At 38.5% G+C, this 20144-nt stretch overlaps 1 protein-coding gene across 1 annotated transcript in view; it reads right to left on the reverse strand.

Annotated features, from left to right (window-relative positions):
* Nucleotides 1–20144, reverse strand: part of evplb (envoplakin b) — a 44359-nt gene that overhangs the window by 16251 nt on the left and 7964 nt on the right. The window contains exons 2-14 of the mRNA XM_057861666.1: nt 14439–14538; nt 14216–14370; nt 10819–10942; nt 10598–10726; nt 6137–6178; nt 5900–6061; nt 3878–3985; nt 3699–3794; nt 3526–3636; nt 980–1126; nt 719–873; nt 520–617; nt 272–444 (exon numbers count right to left, since the gene is read on the reverse strand). Coding sequence (XP_057717649.1) covers nt 272–444; nt 520–617; nt 719–873; nt 980–1126; nt 3526–3636; nt 3699–3794; nt 3878–3985; nt 5900–6061; nt 6137–6178; nt 10598–10726; nt 10819–10942; nt 14216–14370; nt 14439–14538 — 1600 coding nt within the window. The remainder of the gene's footprint in view (nt 1–271; nt 445–519; nt 618–718; nt 874–979; nt 1127–3525; nt 3637–3698; nt 3795–3877; nt 3986–5899; nt 6062–6136; nt 6179–10597; nt 10727–10818; nt 10943–14215; nt 14371–14438; nt 14539–20144) is intronic.

A 20144-nucleotide genomic window follows, 5' to 3' on the forward strand; every position in this document is an offset into this window, starting at 1 on the left:
AAAGTGTTACCTGTTAACCCAAATAAATCAACAAATAAGCCAACCTTCTCTGGGGGGAATTTTGAAGATAAACAATAGTGACTTTGTACTGTATTCAATTGAAAATAGATTGAAAATGATTTGGAAATCATCTTTTTTTTTTTTTTTTTTTTGTCTCACACATTGACCCAACTTGACTGTGTTTGGGCTTAGCAGTGCGTAGGCCTTTGCTTGTGCTAGACATAAACAAGTGGAAACTGTGCATTAACCAACTAATGTTGAGAACAAGAACCTTAAGATCTTGCAGCCTGTTTTCCAGGTCTAGTGCAGGGTTGCGGTTGTCCAGAGGAGCTCTCAGTCGTTTCTCGATGTCCGTTTTACAAAGATCCAGATTGTAGTGAAGCTCATCTATTTGTCTGGCTAGCAATGTAGCTTTGGGGTCTTCTTGCACACTTTGTACAGAAACTAGGAAGTCATAATGACAGCAAACCGTAAGGCCAAACACAATATTAATAGGATGTTCTGGAATGTTTTTCTCACCTGCACGCTGAGGTCGATCCACCTCCACGACGGGGGTCTTCAGTGAGTTCATAATAGCTGATCTCTGATTCTTCAGGTTTAACAGCTTTCTCTCAAAACTGAACGTAAAAAGACATTTTCCATGTGAATCCATCTATGAACGATCCCCTCGGAGCAAACAACACAATGAAAACACAATGCTGATTAGGTCAACAGGAACCTGTTAACTTTCTCCAGGGCCTCAGGGTCAGGTGGTGGGACCATGAAACATGCTCCTGGCAGCCTTTTGGTTTTCTTGCTGCTATCCTGCAACTCCCACTTTTCCTTATCATAGATTGACTTTAGCGTGAGCTCATCACCACGCCGCACAGTTCCCTAAAGTAACCACAAAAGGTAGAGGTTTTAACAGGATTTCAAATGGGATTCATTTGTATTATTCAAACATACTGATCGGCATTTCCTTATTTTGTCGTTTTCTCACATTTTCATCGTCCCAGTCGCACAGAGCTACGACTTTCGTAGGTTTGGTGAGATTGCTCCGACGTAGCTTCAGAGGCGCTATGCCTTGACTGAGCTCTCTGAGGGCCGCCAGGCGCTGCTCGTTCCTCTTCACCGCTGGCTCGTCTCCCTTCAAGGAAGAATTTACTCATTACATAAAGACAACACTTGAAATATCTTTGCGTAGCTAAAGCTACTTTGGTGGTATTTATGGTAAAAAAAATAATAAAACAATCTGCTTTGGGTTTGACTGAAGGCGTAATCCATAGCAAAGCTGTTTCTTGTAAAACAGACCTCTGCAAACTCATTGGATTTTATATCAACAATGGCCAATACTTGCAAAAACTTGATATTAGTACACAAACCTGCTCTCCAATGACTTTTAATAAGTAGGCTGGAAACCTTGAATTAGATTAATGACTTGCAACACTTCATTAAAATTAGTTTTGCACCGATATATTTTTTGACTCTCGATACCGATTCTGACACCTGACTGTGTATTATTGGGCGATGCCGATATACTGATACCAAGTTTGAAAAAAGAAAAAAAAAAAATTTTTTTTTTTTTCTTAAATACTAAATGACCAAAATACTCACATGAGTGTAAAGTAATTGCGATCATTGACAATGGCAGACATCCAATCAATTTGAAGCGGGAGGTTTACTAATGATAAACTAATTGCTGGAAGGGTGCATCTAATTTTTTAACTTATTGGCTGCCATTGACATTGCTAGACATCCAATCCATTTGAAGTGGGGAGGCTGGCAGCGAATGAACAAATGGTCATTGGGTACGGCGACCAGCGGTTGGAAATTAGATCTCAAAATTACCTTTTGCACAGCATTGGCACGTTGTTTCTTAAAACTCTCCGCTACCGATGAGATCATTTTAGGGCCATATCTATATCGGCATCCGTGCAACACTAATGATAACGATAATGATTATTATTCAGATGATAATGATAACTTTTAGATTAAAACAGGTTGTTGTATCCTTTTCACACGCAGTGGGATAGAGTTAGATTAACTGAAAAAGGAATTTTACTAATGATTATAGTTTTACTAGTAGTATTAGTGATATTACTAGAGGGAAATACTATGGCATAATTTTGTTATGAATTCTACAACTAATTTCATTCTGTTACCTAGCAACCTTGTTGTTATTAGTTCTACCTTAACTATGGTGATTTATTCATTTTTCTAAATAATAATTCAGTGATGATGATATTAAGCCAATAAATAGTAGCTGTTTATTGTTATTACTGTTAACATTAAACAATTATAATATTTGATATTTATACGTATTTTTATATTTATATATTATATACAGTATACATATATATATATATATATATATATATATATATATATATATATATATATATATATTTTTTTTTTTTAATATATATATATTGAAGGGAATAGGTACCGTTCTCGCACACACCATATAATTGTTTGCATTAGTCTAACACATTCATCTAACAATAGTTTAGGCAGACTTTACTCCATGCCCTTGACACAGTAAAGTGAATCACCTTATCGGAGCTCATGAGGGGGAAATGAAAAAATGGTACCGTTTCTCGTAGGCACCGTCTAACTGTTTGCATTACCGAACACACGTAACATAATTAATTAGGGAATAGTATCATTTCTCATACTTACTGTAGGACTGCACTACTCTAACACACCTAATATTAAATAAATAGCACTCCATAGTTTAAAGAAGCTGAATAAATGCACAACGCCATCTTATCATAGAAGCCCAACGTGTGTGTCACGAGCAAGATTGACGCACCAACTCTGGCAATCAGTTCTCCCGACAGCGAAAAAGGACAAAGACCAGCGCGCTTTGTTCTAAAACAAGTAGCGCCAGCCCGGATAACAAAGTTGATAGCGGGCGCTTGAGACGTCAAGACCAGCGTCGGTTGCTGTGGCAACCACGTCCCATCCACGCACGCACCTAAACCGCCCAAAACCGGCCACACAGGGAAGGTCCCTAAAGCAACGCCTGGACACACCTTCGGCCCGGCCTCCTACACCACGGACTTAAAAAACACTGGACACTGAGATAACACAGATTTGCTGCTCAGAAACTTTTTTTATGTAGCCTTGTTTTGGATCCAGAATTGTACCTCCGTCGTCTGTTTTTTGCCTTGTTTTTGACCATTGTCGACGAATAAATTGTCAACCTGCTTTCGATGAGTCTTCTTCAAACTTTTGGAACATGGAGTCAGTACAAAGGGTTAACATCAGAGATGAACGCGCGGGATATCCACCCTCCCAGGGGGCGCACGGAAGCGTTAAGCAGCGGAGGAGCACTTCGTTTGGCTGTTGCCGTTTTCAGAGCGTCTTGGCCGTTGGGGCTAATTCCAACAATATTTATTTTAATATTTGATTATTTTATATATATATATATATATATATATATATATATATATATATATATATATATATGATGAAATTTGACCACGGGCCGCATTTGGCCACCGGGCCGGACTTTGGACATGTCTGCATTAAACCAAACTCTACCTGAAGTTCCAAGAGTGCCTCTGATTTGCTCTTGCTGTCCAATAACTTGGGGTCTAAATTTTGGGTGAGTCTGTCCAGGGACTCGGCCAAGGTCTCTGCATCCAGCTGGAACTGTAAAAAAACTTTCATTGGTCAACCAGAAGTCATGCATATGCAATATTCAAATGCCTTACCTTCCGGTACTCTTCAACGTTGTCCAGGTGGGCTTCCTGTGCTAGACACAAGTTGAGGAAGGACTGCCATCCACTCTGCACTGTGCTTTTATGTGCCTGTCAACATCCACAGTTATTTGTGTGAAGAATCCGTATTATTGCGCTATGTGGAGGAGTATCTTGATTGTAATTTAACAGACCATTATTGCCGAATTGCCAGGATGTCTTTTGTCTGCCAAACGGTCTGCTTCTTCCAGGAGCTGGTTGACTTCACTCTCATGTGAAAGCAGCCCATTGCTTTTGAATTTCTGCAGTCAAACAAATAACAAATATGAAAAGAGCTAGCTAGTCATGCCGTGTTGATAGCCGGCAGCTAATTAAGGCACTGGTTCTACGTGTTTGCAGCAGGGCCTTGTGGATCACAAATGTGCCCGGAGGCAAACTGACAAACTAAAAAGACAAATTGACGGGGGCTCAGCTGCGAAAATTTAAACGACGGGCTATCTTAGTATATCATCAAACAACACTGTGGAATGGCGCTTAGCACGTTTAGCTATGTTTTTGAGCTGATGAGCTTAAATCGTCGCCTAACATTGGCAAAATGTAATAGTTTAAAGGGCTTGTGACACGAAAAAGCATGTTTATTTCATAATACACGCGATATTTTATGCTCCTGAATGAAATGGACCGCTTTAATGTTCGTGGATTGCTATATTTATTTAGTTTTTTTAATCCCGCGCCATGAAAATGAGTGACTTCCGGCAACAGTCTCGAGTTGAGAAAGAGGGCGCTGTGACGTGTACGGAGGAAGGAGTCCTCTTCACCATACAGCTGTACTGGTGTATGAGAAGTACTAATAATTCAGCTGATTTTGCGGATTAATACGTTTATTTTTCACATTACGCCAGCAAGACGGCTGCAGAAAAATCTTGCTGTATGAGGGAGAAGCGTGTGCGGCTTTTTGAGGTTTCAAAAGGTTCCCATTCACCGGTGGATATTGGCCAAAACAAGCCCTACTACTGTGGGACCATGGGACTTACGAGGAAGTGAGTAAACATCGTGTTTTGTTTTATGTCAATTACTGGGATCATTTTAATATGTAGGTGGCTTGCATTTTGTGACATGCTCCTTGACCCCTCGGCCGACGACCGGCGGCTTGTCGCACATCCCCCCGCCGGGAATGCACTATACTCGGCTTTTTCCCCTCTTCATGTGCCCGGCGTTCTGTCAAATTTTCCGACCGAGCAGAAATTGCAACTTTGAGTTAAAAATAGCCGCAAATACAGCGATTACAAAATAAACACTACAAACTTTCTTTAAATAAAGGACTACTTACGTTTGAACATGGATTGGCATGTAAATGTTCAGCGGTCATTGTCCAGCTGCTTCCCGGCGAGCTCACCTGTCCATAGTAGCGGGGGAACGAGCCATAAATTGCTCTCCGCCGGGCGGTTTGCCGATCGGCAAAGACAATCGACAACCCAGTCGTCATGTGAAATGACCGGGCTAGTTATGTGCGATTTTCCGCTTCGAAGACTTTGAAACATCACTCTGTTCGGGTTAGCATGTCGGCTACCTGTCACGCCTCTTGGTTTGTTTACATTCACCGAAGCCGGGGAAGGGAAATGACATAAGCCCGATTTAGGTGGCATAAAAAAATCGTTCGGTGGGCCAGTAAAGGTGAAGTCGACTGTTTTAACCATTATGGAGTAATTTTGCCATATCGTCTTGCATAAATGCATTTTTATTATTTCATATTCCATTTAGCACAAGACTGTTATATGTCATGACAATGCCATCTATTTAGCTATTGGGGAAAATACTTGGATAAAAAGAATATCCTATAAAAATATTGGAGTAGAGAGACTGAAACAATGACATTTTGCGGCTCTCTTCGTCGTGTTTTCCTCGTTCTCAATAATCCCACCCCAATGGGCTGCATACTAAATCAGATGAAATCGTGATTCCGCTGACGTCATCCACTTGTTGGGGACGCTAGAGGCCTGTTATGGTAGGCGTGGCTAAACGGCAGATTAAAAGACTAATTTCTCGTCATATGCGCGTTGCTAAATTGTTGTATATAGTCGAATCTTCTCAAAATATGATTCTAATTCACATAATAATCATATTCAAGACTTTTTTTCTCGTGTCGTACGCACTTTAAAGAGAAGGCCAACTACAAGTTGTTTTACTTAATTTCATATCAGTTTATCTGGACGGACCTCATACTCCATGCGGACGCTCGGTGGGTCAGCCATGCGATCGCTCCAGTCTCTTTGCAGGATCCTGTCCTTCTGCTGAGACAGGTAGTCTAGCTCTTTGCTGCAACTTTGCATGTATTCGTACAGAGAGGCCAGGTGGTTGCGTCTCTTTATGGAGCTCTCCTACAAAGATACGGAACAAAACGTCAGAGGAAAAGCCATCCAACACAAGGACTGCCGGGGAATGGCGCCACTCACCAACAGTTGATCGTATTTGTCTTTAAGCGTGGCATATTGGCCCTGTTGGAATATAAGTCATTTTTTAAGAGAAAAATTTAAACATGATACTCTATAATGACAATATGGGCTTCAAGTTCATTAAAAAAAAAAAAAAAAAAAAAAAAAATTGAAATCAAAGAACACCTGCATACTTATAAAATTTTCCATGAACCAGGAATTGACAAACAATCACAATCACTTTTGTTAGCCATTCATCCCAGTGAGTGTTAATCTAGTTGTCATTTATCTCTAGTATGTGAATTTAAAATTAAATAGGCTCATTGTTAAATTGGAGAGGCAATATCATGAGGAAAAAGTTCTCAATATTTGCAAAAAACAAAATTGTAAAAAAAAACAAAAAACATTCCATCTATGTCCGCATATTTAATATGCCATGGTGAGCTGTCAGCAAATTAACAATACCGTATCTTGAACAAAATAATAATAAAAATAATGTTAGCAGAAGAGTTTTGAACAATTGTGAATGCTTATGGTCCAGTGCCATTGACGGCGCTGCCATTTTGACTGGGGGGGCGAATTCCTTCACTCACCTCACCCAGTCAAAATGGATTGGACATCTAGCTCCTTAAATGGCAGCCAATAAGTAAACGATATTGCTTAATGTACAGCAGTCTTAAAACTCAATACCACTAGTCACAAGTATTAGTAGATAAGTAAATACAGTGATACCTCTACAAAAAAATTGAGTTCTTTCCAGGACCTGGTTTGAAAGTCGAAATGGTCGTACTGTATGTCGAGCGGGATTTTCCCATAAGAATACATTACAATTCAATTAATTCGTTCCACAGCCCAAAAACTACACTAAATCGTTAATAAATACTGCTGGTGCAATTGCAAATAGCAATTAATCATAGCAAAACATATGCGAAACGTATGCTTTTAGTAACATTGTCTACTCTGAGAGTCTTTTTAGTTTCGAGTGCTTTCAAGTCTTTAAGGTTGGCTTTGTCCTCTGTGTCAATTTTAAAAGTGACTATTGTAGCACTGACTATCAAACGTCATAATTAACTGTATGTACAGTATTTTCTTTTTCACTGTTGCTCTGGGCTGGCTTTTCCTCTTCACAAGTATTCATTTTTATGAAAAATGTGTCACTCAAGTCATCACTACCAGTATCTTCTTGTACTGTGTGCACATTCTTTTTGGTAAAGCACATTTTAGCATAATGATTTTTGCTTTTTACGCTCTGCACAAGTTTTCCCAAAAGCAGGTCACTGTCACGGTTTATGCTTTTCTCCACACTTCTTTCAGTTATATTGTCTTTGATCATTGTCTTATAAATACAAATTGGAATAATAAGATAATGTATAATGCATATAAAATTACTGTAATTTTCCGACTATAAGCTGCTACTTTTTTCCTTCATTTTGAATCCTGAGGCTTACAGTCCAGTGCAGCTTATTAATTGATTTATTTTGGTTAATAGGCAGCACATGCCTCCTAGCATGCATTGCAGCGCTACAGATGTAAATAAGCAAAAATCATGTTCTGTGCTAATTTTTTATTCAATTACTGTTCCAGTTGTTTTATTAATTGTTTGTCTTGGTATTTGGTAACACTTTATTTGACAGCGGCGTCATAAGGCTGTCATAAGACTGTTATAACAATGACATGACACTATCATGGGCATTAATGAACGCTTATGACAGATGTCATTAAGTGTCATCCGGAAAATTATGTTACCAACTCCATTCATGTCCAGCTCGGATCTTTTACATCCATTCAAAAGTAAGATGTTTGCCGGATAACACTAAATGACATCTGTTATAAGCATTCATTAATGCTCATGACAGTGTCATATCATGGCACCACTGTCAAATAAAGTGTTACCAAATACCATAACTAGCAATGAATGAAACAACTGGAACAGTAACTGAAGAAATAATTAGCACAGAACATGAATTTTGATTTTTATTTACACCTGTAGCACTGCAATGCATGCTAGGAGGCATGTTGGACAACAACAGTATTGACAGCAGGTGGCAGCTGAGGTTGACTCTGTCCCCAAGGGAGCATCGATGGCAAATTAAAGCTTTTTGAAGCAATGAAGCTTTGCAGCCAATTGGTTCAAAGCTTCATGGTGGTTCATTTGGTCTTCTGACCGTCGTATGATGCCGCTGTCTAATGAAAAGTTACCGGTTAACCCTTTATTGCCAAACATATCACATTTGATACAGCTAAAATTTCATGATTTTGAGACTAATTCAGAATTTTGACAATTCTTTTTGGAAAAAAAATGATGGATGCAAGTCAACGCATGCATCTGTAGGTTTAATGAGAAAAACAAACAGGATTTAGCAAGGATTATAGATATCAGAGTGCTTATTACTAAAGATGTCCTGATCGATCGGGTCCGATCACGTCATTTTCAAGGTATCGGAATCGGCAAAAAAATATCGGACATGGCTTTTTTTAATTTTTTTTTTTTTTTTTTTTTATCGTTTTCTAATTGTATTTAACGTTACAGACAAAATGTCTTACACTCATCCAGAGTAGTTTTGGCTTAAAGTAGGGCTATCAAATTTATTGCGTTAACGGCAGTAATTTTTTAATTTTTTTTTTTATTAATCACGTTAAATAATTCACAAATGCGCTGCACGACCCACTCACGCATTGTTGCGTCCAATCTATAAAGACGCCCTTTTACCTGTAATTAGCGCTTAAAGGCAGTGTATAATGAGTAGAGAGAATCTTGACAGCCTTTGGAGCCATTTTTTATGTGGATAAAGCCTTACAATACCTCTCTCAGCAATTCAAAATAGCGTGGGAGGCAATGTGGGGAAGGAAGGTAGTAGTTGATCATTTTCTTAACACCCTATGTCCTTTCCCAACGTAGAGAAGATATATCAATTGGTGCCCCTACGCACAGTCATGGTTGCACTTCCCATCATGCATTTGGGCAGAAGTTAAATGGCTGCAGTATCATTTACTGAAAGCTCAACAAATACACTAGATGGCAGTATTTAGTCACAATATACAAAGTCATATTTATCCTTTAAGAATTACAAGTCTTTCTATCCGTGGATCCCTCTCACAGAAAGAATGTTAATAATTTAAATGCCATCTTGAGGATTTATTGTCATAATAAACAAATACAGTACTTATGTACTGTATGTTGAATGTATATATTCGTCCGAGTTTTATTCTTTTTTTTTTTAATGCATTGCCAAAATGTATATGACAGGGAAAAATTATCGGGAATGATTGGAATTGAATCGGGAGCAATAAGAAAGCAATCGGATCGGGAAATATCAGGATCGGCAGATACTCAAACTAAAACGATCGGGATCGGATCGGGAGCAAAAAAACATGATTGGAACAACCCTACTTATTACACATATTCATTTTGACCTTTCTTTTTACAAATTTGAAAAAAAGGTTTCATTAGGACCTTATTTTCAAATTTTGGGATTCTCTGATAATTGCTTCATGTTGCAGGTATTTAATATCTTTTGGTGTAAATATCCCATAATACAGTGAGGACTGCTGGGGCTTATTGTCCTGTGCGGCTTTTCTATGAATAAATGCCGTTTTCGTGTCACATTTGGTGGGTGGCGGCTTATAGTCAGGTGCGCCATTATAGTGCGAAAATTACGGTACGTAACGAATCCAGTTCTAATGTTGCGGTTGTGTTTTGCATGCTGCTCCTGAACGCACTGTTTGACTGATGACAGAGTGTGAGAGAGGTGCGAAAGACTGGGACGTTTTTACTTTCTCTTTTCATGTTCTGTTGTTGTTTGAGTTGGCTATGCCAGACAGTAGCCGTTGTAGTTCTGAAAATAAATGATTAAAATACTGACGAAGTTGGCGACGTCCTTGCCGATGTCAAAACAATATTTGTCTAGTGAATTTTTCTTTTATCTTAGACAATAGTTATAGGTGGTTTTAATTACCTGACATGTTTCGGCCGACTCTCAGATAATAATTGTCACCCGTGTGCACACCACGCTTGATTTTCTGTATCATTTTCATCTTAATTTCAATGCTAAGCGTCACCTTTTTTTCACCTCCTGCACTAACCTTCTTGGGACCCATGTTGATTTCTCTCACAAGAAATTCAGGGAAACAATGAAATTGCAACGCTGTCATAAATTGTTGTATTTCGAGCACGTCGTCATATGTCGAGACAAATGGCAAGTCAAATTTTACGTCGGATGTCAAAAGGATTGTATGTAAATGAGATCGTATGTCAAGGTACCACTGTATATTTACATTTAGGCAAAAATATGGACGTAATGTGCTGTTTCTGTTTACACTGGACAGTTTTAGGTTTGCAGCACTATTTGATACATTTGACACTTCTGGCAGGTCAGTATAATGTTGCAAACTCTACAACTGGTCAACTCGAATTTCAACAGAAGAGATAAGTGTTGCCACTAACTCTTCACTGAGAATATTTGAAAATGGTCATTTTGCTACCTGGGAAGACGTGCTGGGCTTCAACTGCTCGCTGTAGGCCTCAATTTCTTTATGCAGAATGTTGTGAGCCGCTATTTGTTTTTCAACATCAGAAAGACTCTGACCGTATCCTTCAGTGTCTAAACGCCGCTGGAACATCATGTTGCACAGATGAGAAATGTGAGCTTTTTCCACAAAGTCACAGACAGAGTTTATCAGGGATGTAAAGTTGGTCAACAGACCTGTTTTTCCTCCAACGCGGTACCCCAGTCTATTCTTGACACAGGCACCAAGTCTTGCACCTGATCGTACAGATCTCTGTAGGTAGCGCAGTCCTTCACCCAGCGGTCGTGAAGATTCCTCACACTGAGAATCAGAATGTGTTTTAGTCATTTTTAACCAGAAATCCCGGAATGACTCACTACTTATATTGCCATTTCAGGCTAGGAGAAAAATACAAAATTGAAAAAATGGTCACAGGACCGAAAATTGAATTGGTCTCATTTGCATGAAATTCAGTAAGAAGCATTAAGAAAGCTACATTAGCCTGTTAGGTAGTCCAGACTCATCATCATAGAGACAATTATGTATTCACAAAAAATGTTTTAGAACTGTTATATAGGAAGAGCTTCTAAGAATAATACAATTTAAATCCATTTTTAAGTACATCACGATTTTGTCTCGCTAAAACTAATGACACTGTATTTAATGTTGACCATGATGTAGTTCCTCAGAGAACAAGGTACTTTTTTATATGCCACTTCATATAAAATGTTTAAGAATCACTGATTTTTCGGGAAAGAATACATGACTTAACTCTTTCACTGCCATTGACAGCGTTAGAAGTCCAATCATGTGGCTATTTTTAACCCTTAGCTGTGAATTTCAATGAGTTTGTTACTGGTAGACAGCCAATCCGTTTGAAGTAGGAGGTTCCCACAAACCTTGCCATTTAAAAACCAATTATGGAATTATCTTTTTTTTTTTTTTTAAATAAAAAATGACATCCTTTAAAAGGTGTCCTCTTGTATGAATGCATTCTTGAAATCAACTGATTACTACTGTTGAAAAGACGGGAATTTTTGTAGTGTGGACATGAGCAAGTGGCAGCACTGTGAGACCTTGAGCAAGTAAACACTCTGCAATCTTAGTAGCCATAGTGAATTAAGGATGAAATTCACATTATCCCATTATGATGTTGCAGCGGTCAATGAGGAATCTAAATAGATTTCAAGAATGCATTTGTACAGAAGGATGACTTAATTAAGAAAAATAAAATTAAAAAATCCATAATTGTTTCTTAAATGTCTTTCATGGTTTAAATTACTATGAATAAAATATTTCTTCAATCACTCTTTCATCAGTCTTGGCTACATTTGTCCAATAATGATGGAAATTAAGGGCCCCCTTGGTAGCCTGAAATGTAATTGCATATAACTGACTTTCCAATATATGAATTTAAAATTAAGACTTTGCCGGTAAAATGTTGTCTATAAAAGTTCTAAAGCAAAATCTAAAATCTAAAAAATCTAAAATCTAAATCAAACTACATAAAGGAATGAAATGAACAAAAAAAATATTTTTATGATCAGTCAAAATTGTTTTTCAAACAGATTATGTGACTAGCACCTTAGAGACAGTCATTTGCTTAGCCAAAAATAAATAAATAAAAAATAAAACACCTGAGGAGAGAAGAGGGAAGATGGATTTACGTATTTTTTTTAAAAATCTAAGCTTTCAAAAGCGACAACAACTACTGAGCGAGAATCAAGGAACCAAGATGATGAACATGAAACGCCGGAGAGCACCACCAATAGTTTGCTCCACTAAAGACATTAATCCTCAAAAATGATTGGAAACAAAAAAAAAAAAAATGCTCATTTTTAATGTATTATTATAAATGTTGGTGGTGGGAAAATTCAGTCAAAAAGGATGCAGCGTCTACTTCCCCTACAACAGGGGTGTCCAAACTTTTTGCAAAGGGGGCCAGATTTGTTGTGGTAAAAACGTGGGAGGCCGACCTTGGCTGATGTCCTTTACGTAGAAAAATATATTTAAGCAAATTTTAGCAAGCCATGTTGTGTGTCACATTTGCTTCATCTTTTTTTTTTTAAATTAATAATTTCAACAATCTCGCAACTAGCCTTTGTGGCATTCTCTTTCGACTCTCAGGCTCTTGCGAAATACTGCTGCTGTGAAATTAAGCTAGCTAGTTGCTTCAATTTCTCGCTGCGTATCTTCCCTGTAATCTTTTCGTACATGTCAGCATGTCTTGTTTGGTAATATCGCCTCATATTGAACTCTTTAAAAACAGTGACTGTCTCTTTGTAAATGAAGCAGACGCAGTTGTTGCGTATTTTAGTGAAGAAATAGTCCAATTTCCACCTATCGCTGAAACGTCGGCCGTCGCAGTCAACTTTCTTTTTTTTGTTGATGTTTGCCATTTTAGAAAATTGGAAGGGTCACATGGGGTAATGTTGCTTGGAGTGCTCCTGCCTTTTAGTGGGTAAATGAGGAGCAGCATTTAGTGTGTAAGCTATTTCGTATGCTGGTAGCAGTACTGCTGACCAATTTATTAGGTCTGTGTTTGGGCCAGACATTATTGATTTTATGACAGAGGCTGGGGGCCAGATGAAATTTGACCACGGGCCGCATTTGGCCCCCGGGCCGGACTTTGGACATGTCTGTTCTCTTCCAGACTCAGTCCACTGTTTCTGCAGGTCGCCCGAAGCCCTTCTCCACAATCTTTCTCAGTGTGTGGCCACCTCTTCTGGTTGTGCAGCGTTTCCTGCCACACTTTTTCCTTCCCACAGACTTCCCACTGAGATGCCTTGATACAGCAATCTGGGAACAGCCTATTCGCTCAGAATTTTCTTTCTGTGTCTTAGCCTCTTGCTTGAGGGTGTCAATGATGGCCTTCTGGACAGCAGTCAGGTCTGCAGTCCTGCCATGATTGCGGTTTTGAGTAATGAACCAGGTTGGGAGTTTTTAAAAATCTCAGGAATCTTTCGCAGTTGTTTTGAGTTAATTCGTTGATTCAGATGATTAGGTTAGTAGCTTCTTTAGAGTACCTTTTCATTTTTCAATTTTTTGAGATAGGGATTTTTGGTTTTTCTTTACTTTTTTGCCTAAATCATCAATATTAAAACAATAAAAGGCTTGAAGTACTTCAGTCGTGTGTAATGAATCTAAAATATATGAAAGTCTAATGTTTATCTGTACATTACAGAAAATAATGAACTTTATCACAATATGCTAACTTTTTGAGAAGGACTAATACATTCACTTTGAAGGCAACATGCATATTGGCATCAGAGCAATCGTGAAAAACCGATGTAAATATTATGCAGTATCATTTTAAAATGCTTTTATCAGCCGATAACTCTCCTGTTGGTTTGTTAAAAAAGTTCCCGTTTTTGGGTCAGCCTGTATTTATTTTTGCAATCCATTAAAAAACAAATTATGAAAAAATGATTATATCATTTTAATTGCCCTTTGGACTTGGAGAGAAAACATGAAAATGGGCGTAGTGCTGAAGGGAATGTGGAAGTGATGGTTTATCTTGATGTGACAGTATACGAGGTGTGTCCGCTAGGCATGCGTGTTAACAGTTTTCAAAGAACTATACACTCAACTCACTCTCGATCTATTTCGTTGGCCTGCGGGTGCTTCAGACGCTTAGCCTTGTCCACGTCCATAAAGAGGTCCTTCAGCAGGCCCTCGGCTTCCGCCAGGTTGTCTGAGTTCTCCTTCTGGTGGATCAGTTTTTGGTTCCTCCCCTCACGCTGGGCGTCCTGCACAACAGCTCGATTTAATCTCGTAGGTTTTTTCGTCAAGTAAAACGCAATTGAGTCTTTCTTACCACAGCCAGCAGATCTTCTGCACTTAGGATGTCCTTCTCCACTCGATCCGCATTCTTCTGCATGCGAGCAATTAGCTGAGCCAGGTCATTGGCCTGGCTCCTGTGGAGAAGACATGAAAAATGGATTATTCAATGCTTCTGTGTAATTGAAAGAATGCTCTTAAAAATGACTGTGAAGAATTAGTGAGTAAAACTGACATGTTAGCAATTAGTGTGAAATAAATTTGTGCTGAAAGGTACAAATTACAGCCTTATACGACAGCATCAGGCTAAACCAGTCTGTTCGGTTTGGTATTTTGAGCAGTTTTATGAAAATAACGTTTTTAAAGAATTTATGTTCAATCATCAGCTGCTACTGACGGCAATGGACGTCCGATCCATCCAACCCTCACACTTCAAATGGATCGCTTCTACTCGTGATAAACTGATTTCAATTCCTAGCAAAAGAAAATAGCCACATGATTAGACATCCGTCACTGTCAATGAGTTAAAACAGCGTTGATGTTTTTGCATCACTTTGTTAAGTACATCTCCAATGAAATGTGGCTAATGACCGCCATACACAAAGATTCATTATCAGCACTTCGCTCACAAAGTGGTGACCTGTGAGTGCTCTCGGCATGTTTGCTTTGTCATTCTTTCCTCACCTCTGCGATATGAAAAGCAACTATGTGTCCTGACACACCCGCAGCGGGACAGGGGGTGTATGGCATTGCCACCCCCTTTCAATCATGTCAGCTGCCGGAATGCTGTCAGACGGAAATGCACATGAATGGCAACATTCATGTGCAGCAATGTAGTAAGACACTGAGTTGGCCTGAGGCATGAGTCAACTAAGCAATTAAGTAACATACTAATACGTACAGCATACTATTATTGTATATACAGATAGTCCCAGGTTACAACGTACCCTTTTTGCTTGATTTAGATTTTACGACGCATGTCTTATCCGTCATTTGGTCTTCAGTCGTTGGTTAAACAATACCTTATTGTACCTCACAGCATCTTATTTTTTAATTTATTTGTGAAATGTGTAGTTCAGAGGTCGGGAACCTATGTTTCACGAGCCATATCTGGCTCTTTTGATGAGAGCATCTGGCTCTCCGCCAACCCGTAATTTTGAATGTGGAACCGGCCGGCTCGTTTGACATCAACGAGCTGTGATGAGCTGATGGTCCATTTCCACATTTTTCATGGACCTTCAAACATATGTCACAATAATATGCTTTAATCTGGAGCATATAAAAATGCATAGAGGAAAATTAAACCACGAATGTGAACTGCGTGGTACCTCAGGTCATAGAGGTGCACAATCAGTTCGACTTTAATGACTTTTTCGCCTGTCAAAATTGTCGCCACTTCCAGGAGAGCGAGACTCACGGAATATCTGCTCCGAGAGGCTTCACCTTTCTCGGCCACTGTTATTTACAAGTTTCCTGGTTGCGATTTCCACTTCCAGGAAATATATGCAGTGCCACACCATGATTCTATTTGTTATTTTCCAAGTAGTGAGTGTGCAACGACTGTAACATACTAAGTAACGATTTCAGGCTTTTGTTGTTATTTTCCTAAGATTAAAATCTAAATCTCAATCTTTTACGAAGTAAAAGCCGAGCGTGCCTCGCAAGGTTCCCGACCCCTGGTGTAGTTGTTTGTAATGTTGACTTTTGTTTTGTGATACATGCTTTTATTTTGGCGCAGGACGCGTAGTTCACGTAGTACTTGTACTTTCGCACGCAAGTAAAAGCGCATTTACACACGAAGAAAATGTATTTGCGCACACGAAGAAGAGTGCACTTGCACACGCATGGAAAAGCGCATTTGCTCCCAAGAAGAAGTCACGCAGCCATGAGAGAGAGAGGGGAAAGATTACAGCTTAGCTTGCTGTCCACTTAAGACTTAGCTCCAACATCTTGCCGAGGACAGTACAATGACATGTTTTACATGTTTTTGGATAGTTATTTTGAGATTCAAGGGGTATTTAGGGATACTTAAAGGGTTCATTCCGACATATGCGGAAATTCAGGATATGTCGCCAGTAGGATTGTTCCGATCATGTTTTTTTGCTCCCAATCCGATCCCGATCGTTTTAGTTTGAGTATCTGCTGATCCCGATATTTCCCGATCCGATTGCTTTTTTTTTTTTTGCTCCCAATTCAATTCCAATCATTCCCGATAATTTTTCCCGATCATATACATTTTGGCAATGCATTAAGAAAAAAATGAATAAAACTCGGACGAATATATACATTCAACATACAGTACATAAATACTGTATTTGTTTATTATGACAATAAATCCACAAGATGGCATTTACATTGTTAACATTCTTTCTGTGCGAGGGATCCACGGATTGAAAGACTTGTAATTCTTAAAGGATAAATGTGACTTTGTATATTGTGACTAAATATTGCCATCTAGTGGATTATTATGAGCTTTCAGTAAATGATACTGCAGCCATTTAACTTCTGCCCAAATCAGGGCTGTCAAACGATTGAAAATTTTAATCGAGTTAATTACAGCTTAAAAATTAATTAATCGTAATTAATCGCAATTAATCGTAATTAATTCAAACCATCTATAAAATATGCCATATTTTTCTGTGAATTATATATATATTCTGTAAAATAAATTGTTGGAATGGAAAGATAAGACACAAGATGGATATAGACATTCAACATGCGGTACATAGGGACTGTAGTGGGCATTTCACTCTACTGTCATTTAAATCTGTCTATGCTGTCCTAACTCCGAAGCGTCTACTTTTTCCAAAGCTAGACAGCTAGTGAACGACGCCTTAATAATCAGACTTCTTCCTTTTTCATCTGATTTATTAACAAAATGGCCTCAAACCATTGTCCTCTTTAGACCGTCTTAAAACAACCAAAAAAAAGTACACAAGCATTGCATTAGCAACAACGTTAGCTTAGCACACTATACAGGTTAACTAAACATAAACAAAAAGCGTCTCATACAAAAAATATAACATTTCGCTTACTAACATAATATGTACATTCTTTACAACAACCATACTTACGGACAAATCTTGTCCAAGGATCATATAAGCACAACAGAGACGTCGTGCAGCCATATTGAACTGGCATGAAATCAATAAACCATGTCGCAAAGCGGCCACAAGAGTTCGCTGTTAGACAGCACAAAAAGCCTTGCTTTAAACTTACCGAAAGGCAGAATACTTTCTGAGCGGGACATGTGCGTTAATTGCGTCAAATATTTTAACGTGATTAATTTAAAAAATTAATTACCGCGCGTTAACGCATTAATTTTGACAGCCCTAGCCCAAATGCATAATGGGAAGTGCAACCATGACTGTGCGTAATGGTACCAACTGATATATCTTCTCTGCGTTGGGAAATAAAATAGGGTGTTAAGAAAAAGACCAACTACTACCTTTCTTCCCCACGATAATTCTAATCGTTGCGAGAGGGATTGCAAGGCTTTAGCCAATTAAAAAAAGGCTTAAAAAGGCCGCCAAAATTCTCTCTACTCATTTTCCGTTGGCTTTTGGCTCTATGTATACGTAGTCGGTGCCATTATAGATTGAGCGCGACAATGTGTGAGTGGGTAGTGCAGCGCATGCATTAATTGCGTTAAATATTTTAATGATATTACCGCCGTTGACACGATAAATTTGACAGCCCTACTTTAAGCCAAAACTAAAAACTCTGGATGAGTGTAAGACATTTTGTCTGTAACGTTAAATACAATAAGAAAATGATTTTTAAAAATTTTTTAATTATATATATATTAAAAAAGGCATGTCCGATATTTTTTTGCCGATTCCGATACTTTGAAAATGACGTGATCAAACCCTATCGATCGGCATCGATCGAGACATCTTTAGTCGCCAGGAACGGAACTTGTATGTAACCCGGGGACTATGTGCATATAGGATAGGTGTGTAACGATACATTGATCAAATGAATTGATGGAAATGCAAAACATGGATCACCATTGTCATCTTTCAGATATGTTAGATATTTATTTTATACAAAAGAATGGTTGTCAATTAAATTTCTAAAATGTTTCTGGAGTAAATTTGACAAAAAAACAGAAAGTCAAAATTACTTTGAATTTATTATTAACTGGCAGACTTTGTAATATTAGCAAATATTGTACTGTTGCTTGAAGAATCAATATTGTATTTTCATGAAATCGATGTCATCGATGACGTAAATGTGTCGACGAGCACAACATGCCATCGACAGTTGATGAGAAGTTTATAATAATAATATATATTATAATAACAAACTGTTGAAAGGCTCGAAAGGCAAGAGTTTTGAGTGGGGAAGAGGACAGCGGGACAATATGAAAGTGGACAAGAGTGTCCAAAGCATGGTCTTATTTTCAAGAAAAAATGGATGGTTTCAGTTTTGCGTGCAGCCTTTGTAACGCCACCACCTCGGCTATGAATGAACACCTGAAACGCAGACACTCAGGTGTACTGTTAGAAGTCAACAGAAGACATAAAGCTGGAGGATCGTTAAGTCCATATACTAACAACCAGTAACTAACGACACTTTAACTTAAGTTGTGCATTGTATTAATGTGCATCATTAGGTTTAATATTTTTGGGTGCAGCGATTAGCAGTTAAAATTACAGAGTTGTGTTTCAGCTTTCTGCATTATGTGGCCAACATTAACGGCTATTTCACTACACTGACTGGTCAAATTGTGTTAGGGCTTGTAGGCATATTGCTAGACCCACTGCTTTACATATTAATAAATAGAAACACGTGACATCTATTTATTTACTCTACTCAACACCATCTGAGCGTTTTTTCTGAGCTGCTGAGAAAAATTTAACAAAAAAAGAGCAAGCTTGACACCTGACCATGTAGACATGCTCACATTCCATCACTTAATGCTTAGCGAGAACAATGTAGAGATATGAGAGAAGTCAGAATTGTGTTAAATCCTGTTGGATAAGTGTTCTGAATCTGTTTTATTTTGCAGTCACTTGCATTGGTGTTAGTTAATGTCAGCATTTGACCTCATGTATTTATTTTTACTTTATTAAAGAATTGAAATAAGTGTTCAAAAATGTTTTTGTGAATTGATAATCATGAACTCAAAATGAATCGCGAGAATAGTCAAAAAAATTTCATTGTTGGACTAGTCGACTAGTCGTAAAAATAGTCAACGGACTAATCGGAAAAAAATAATCATTTGGGACAGACTTACACTGATGTACTGTATATATTCATTCATCCTCTGAACCGCGTATCGTCACGAGGGTTGCGAGGGTGCTGGAGCCTATCCCAGCTAACAATGGGGAGGAGGCAGGGTACACTCTAAACTGGTTGCCAGCCAGTTACAGGGCACATGGAGGGGAAGTTTACATTTCAACACATTTCATGTACAGTGGGGAGAACACGTATTTGATACACAGTCAATGGGAAAACCCATTGGCAGTGTATCAAATACTTGTTATCCCCACTGTACGTATTTACATGGTTCCGTCATGGTTCCGTCTCCATTCAAACAATTCCGCGTGAAAACGATGTATTCATGCAGGACCCTAGGGGAAGTGCAGTTTTACAAAGCGACAGCCAATGATGCACTTCCCTGACAACAACCTCTTCAGCCCGGAAGACAACATACCCGACCACTCGAAGTAATGGCATCCACGCCTTTTTTTTCTTAACATACTGTATATATATCTCGTTTTCTCCCGAAGACTCT

The sequence above is a fragment of the Corythoichthys intestinalis genome, chromosome 16, assembly GCF_030265065.1.
Source record: "Corythoichthys intestinalis isolate RoL2023-P3 chromosome 16, ASM3026506v1, whole genome shotgun sequence".
NCBI classification, from domain to species: Eukaryota; Metazoa; Chordata; class Actinopteri; order Syngnathiformes; family Syngnathidae; genus Corythoichthys; species Corythoichthys intestinalis.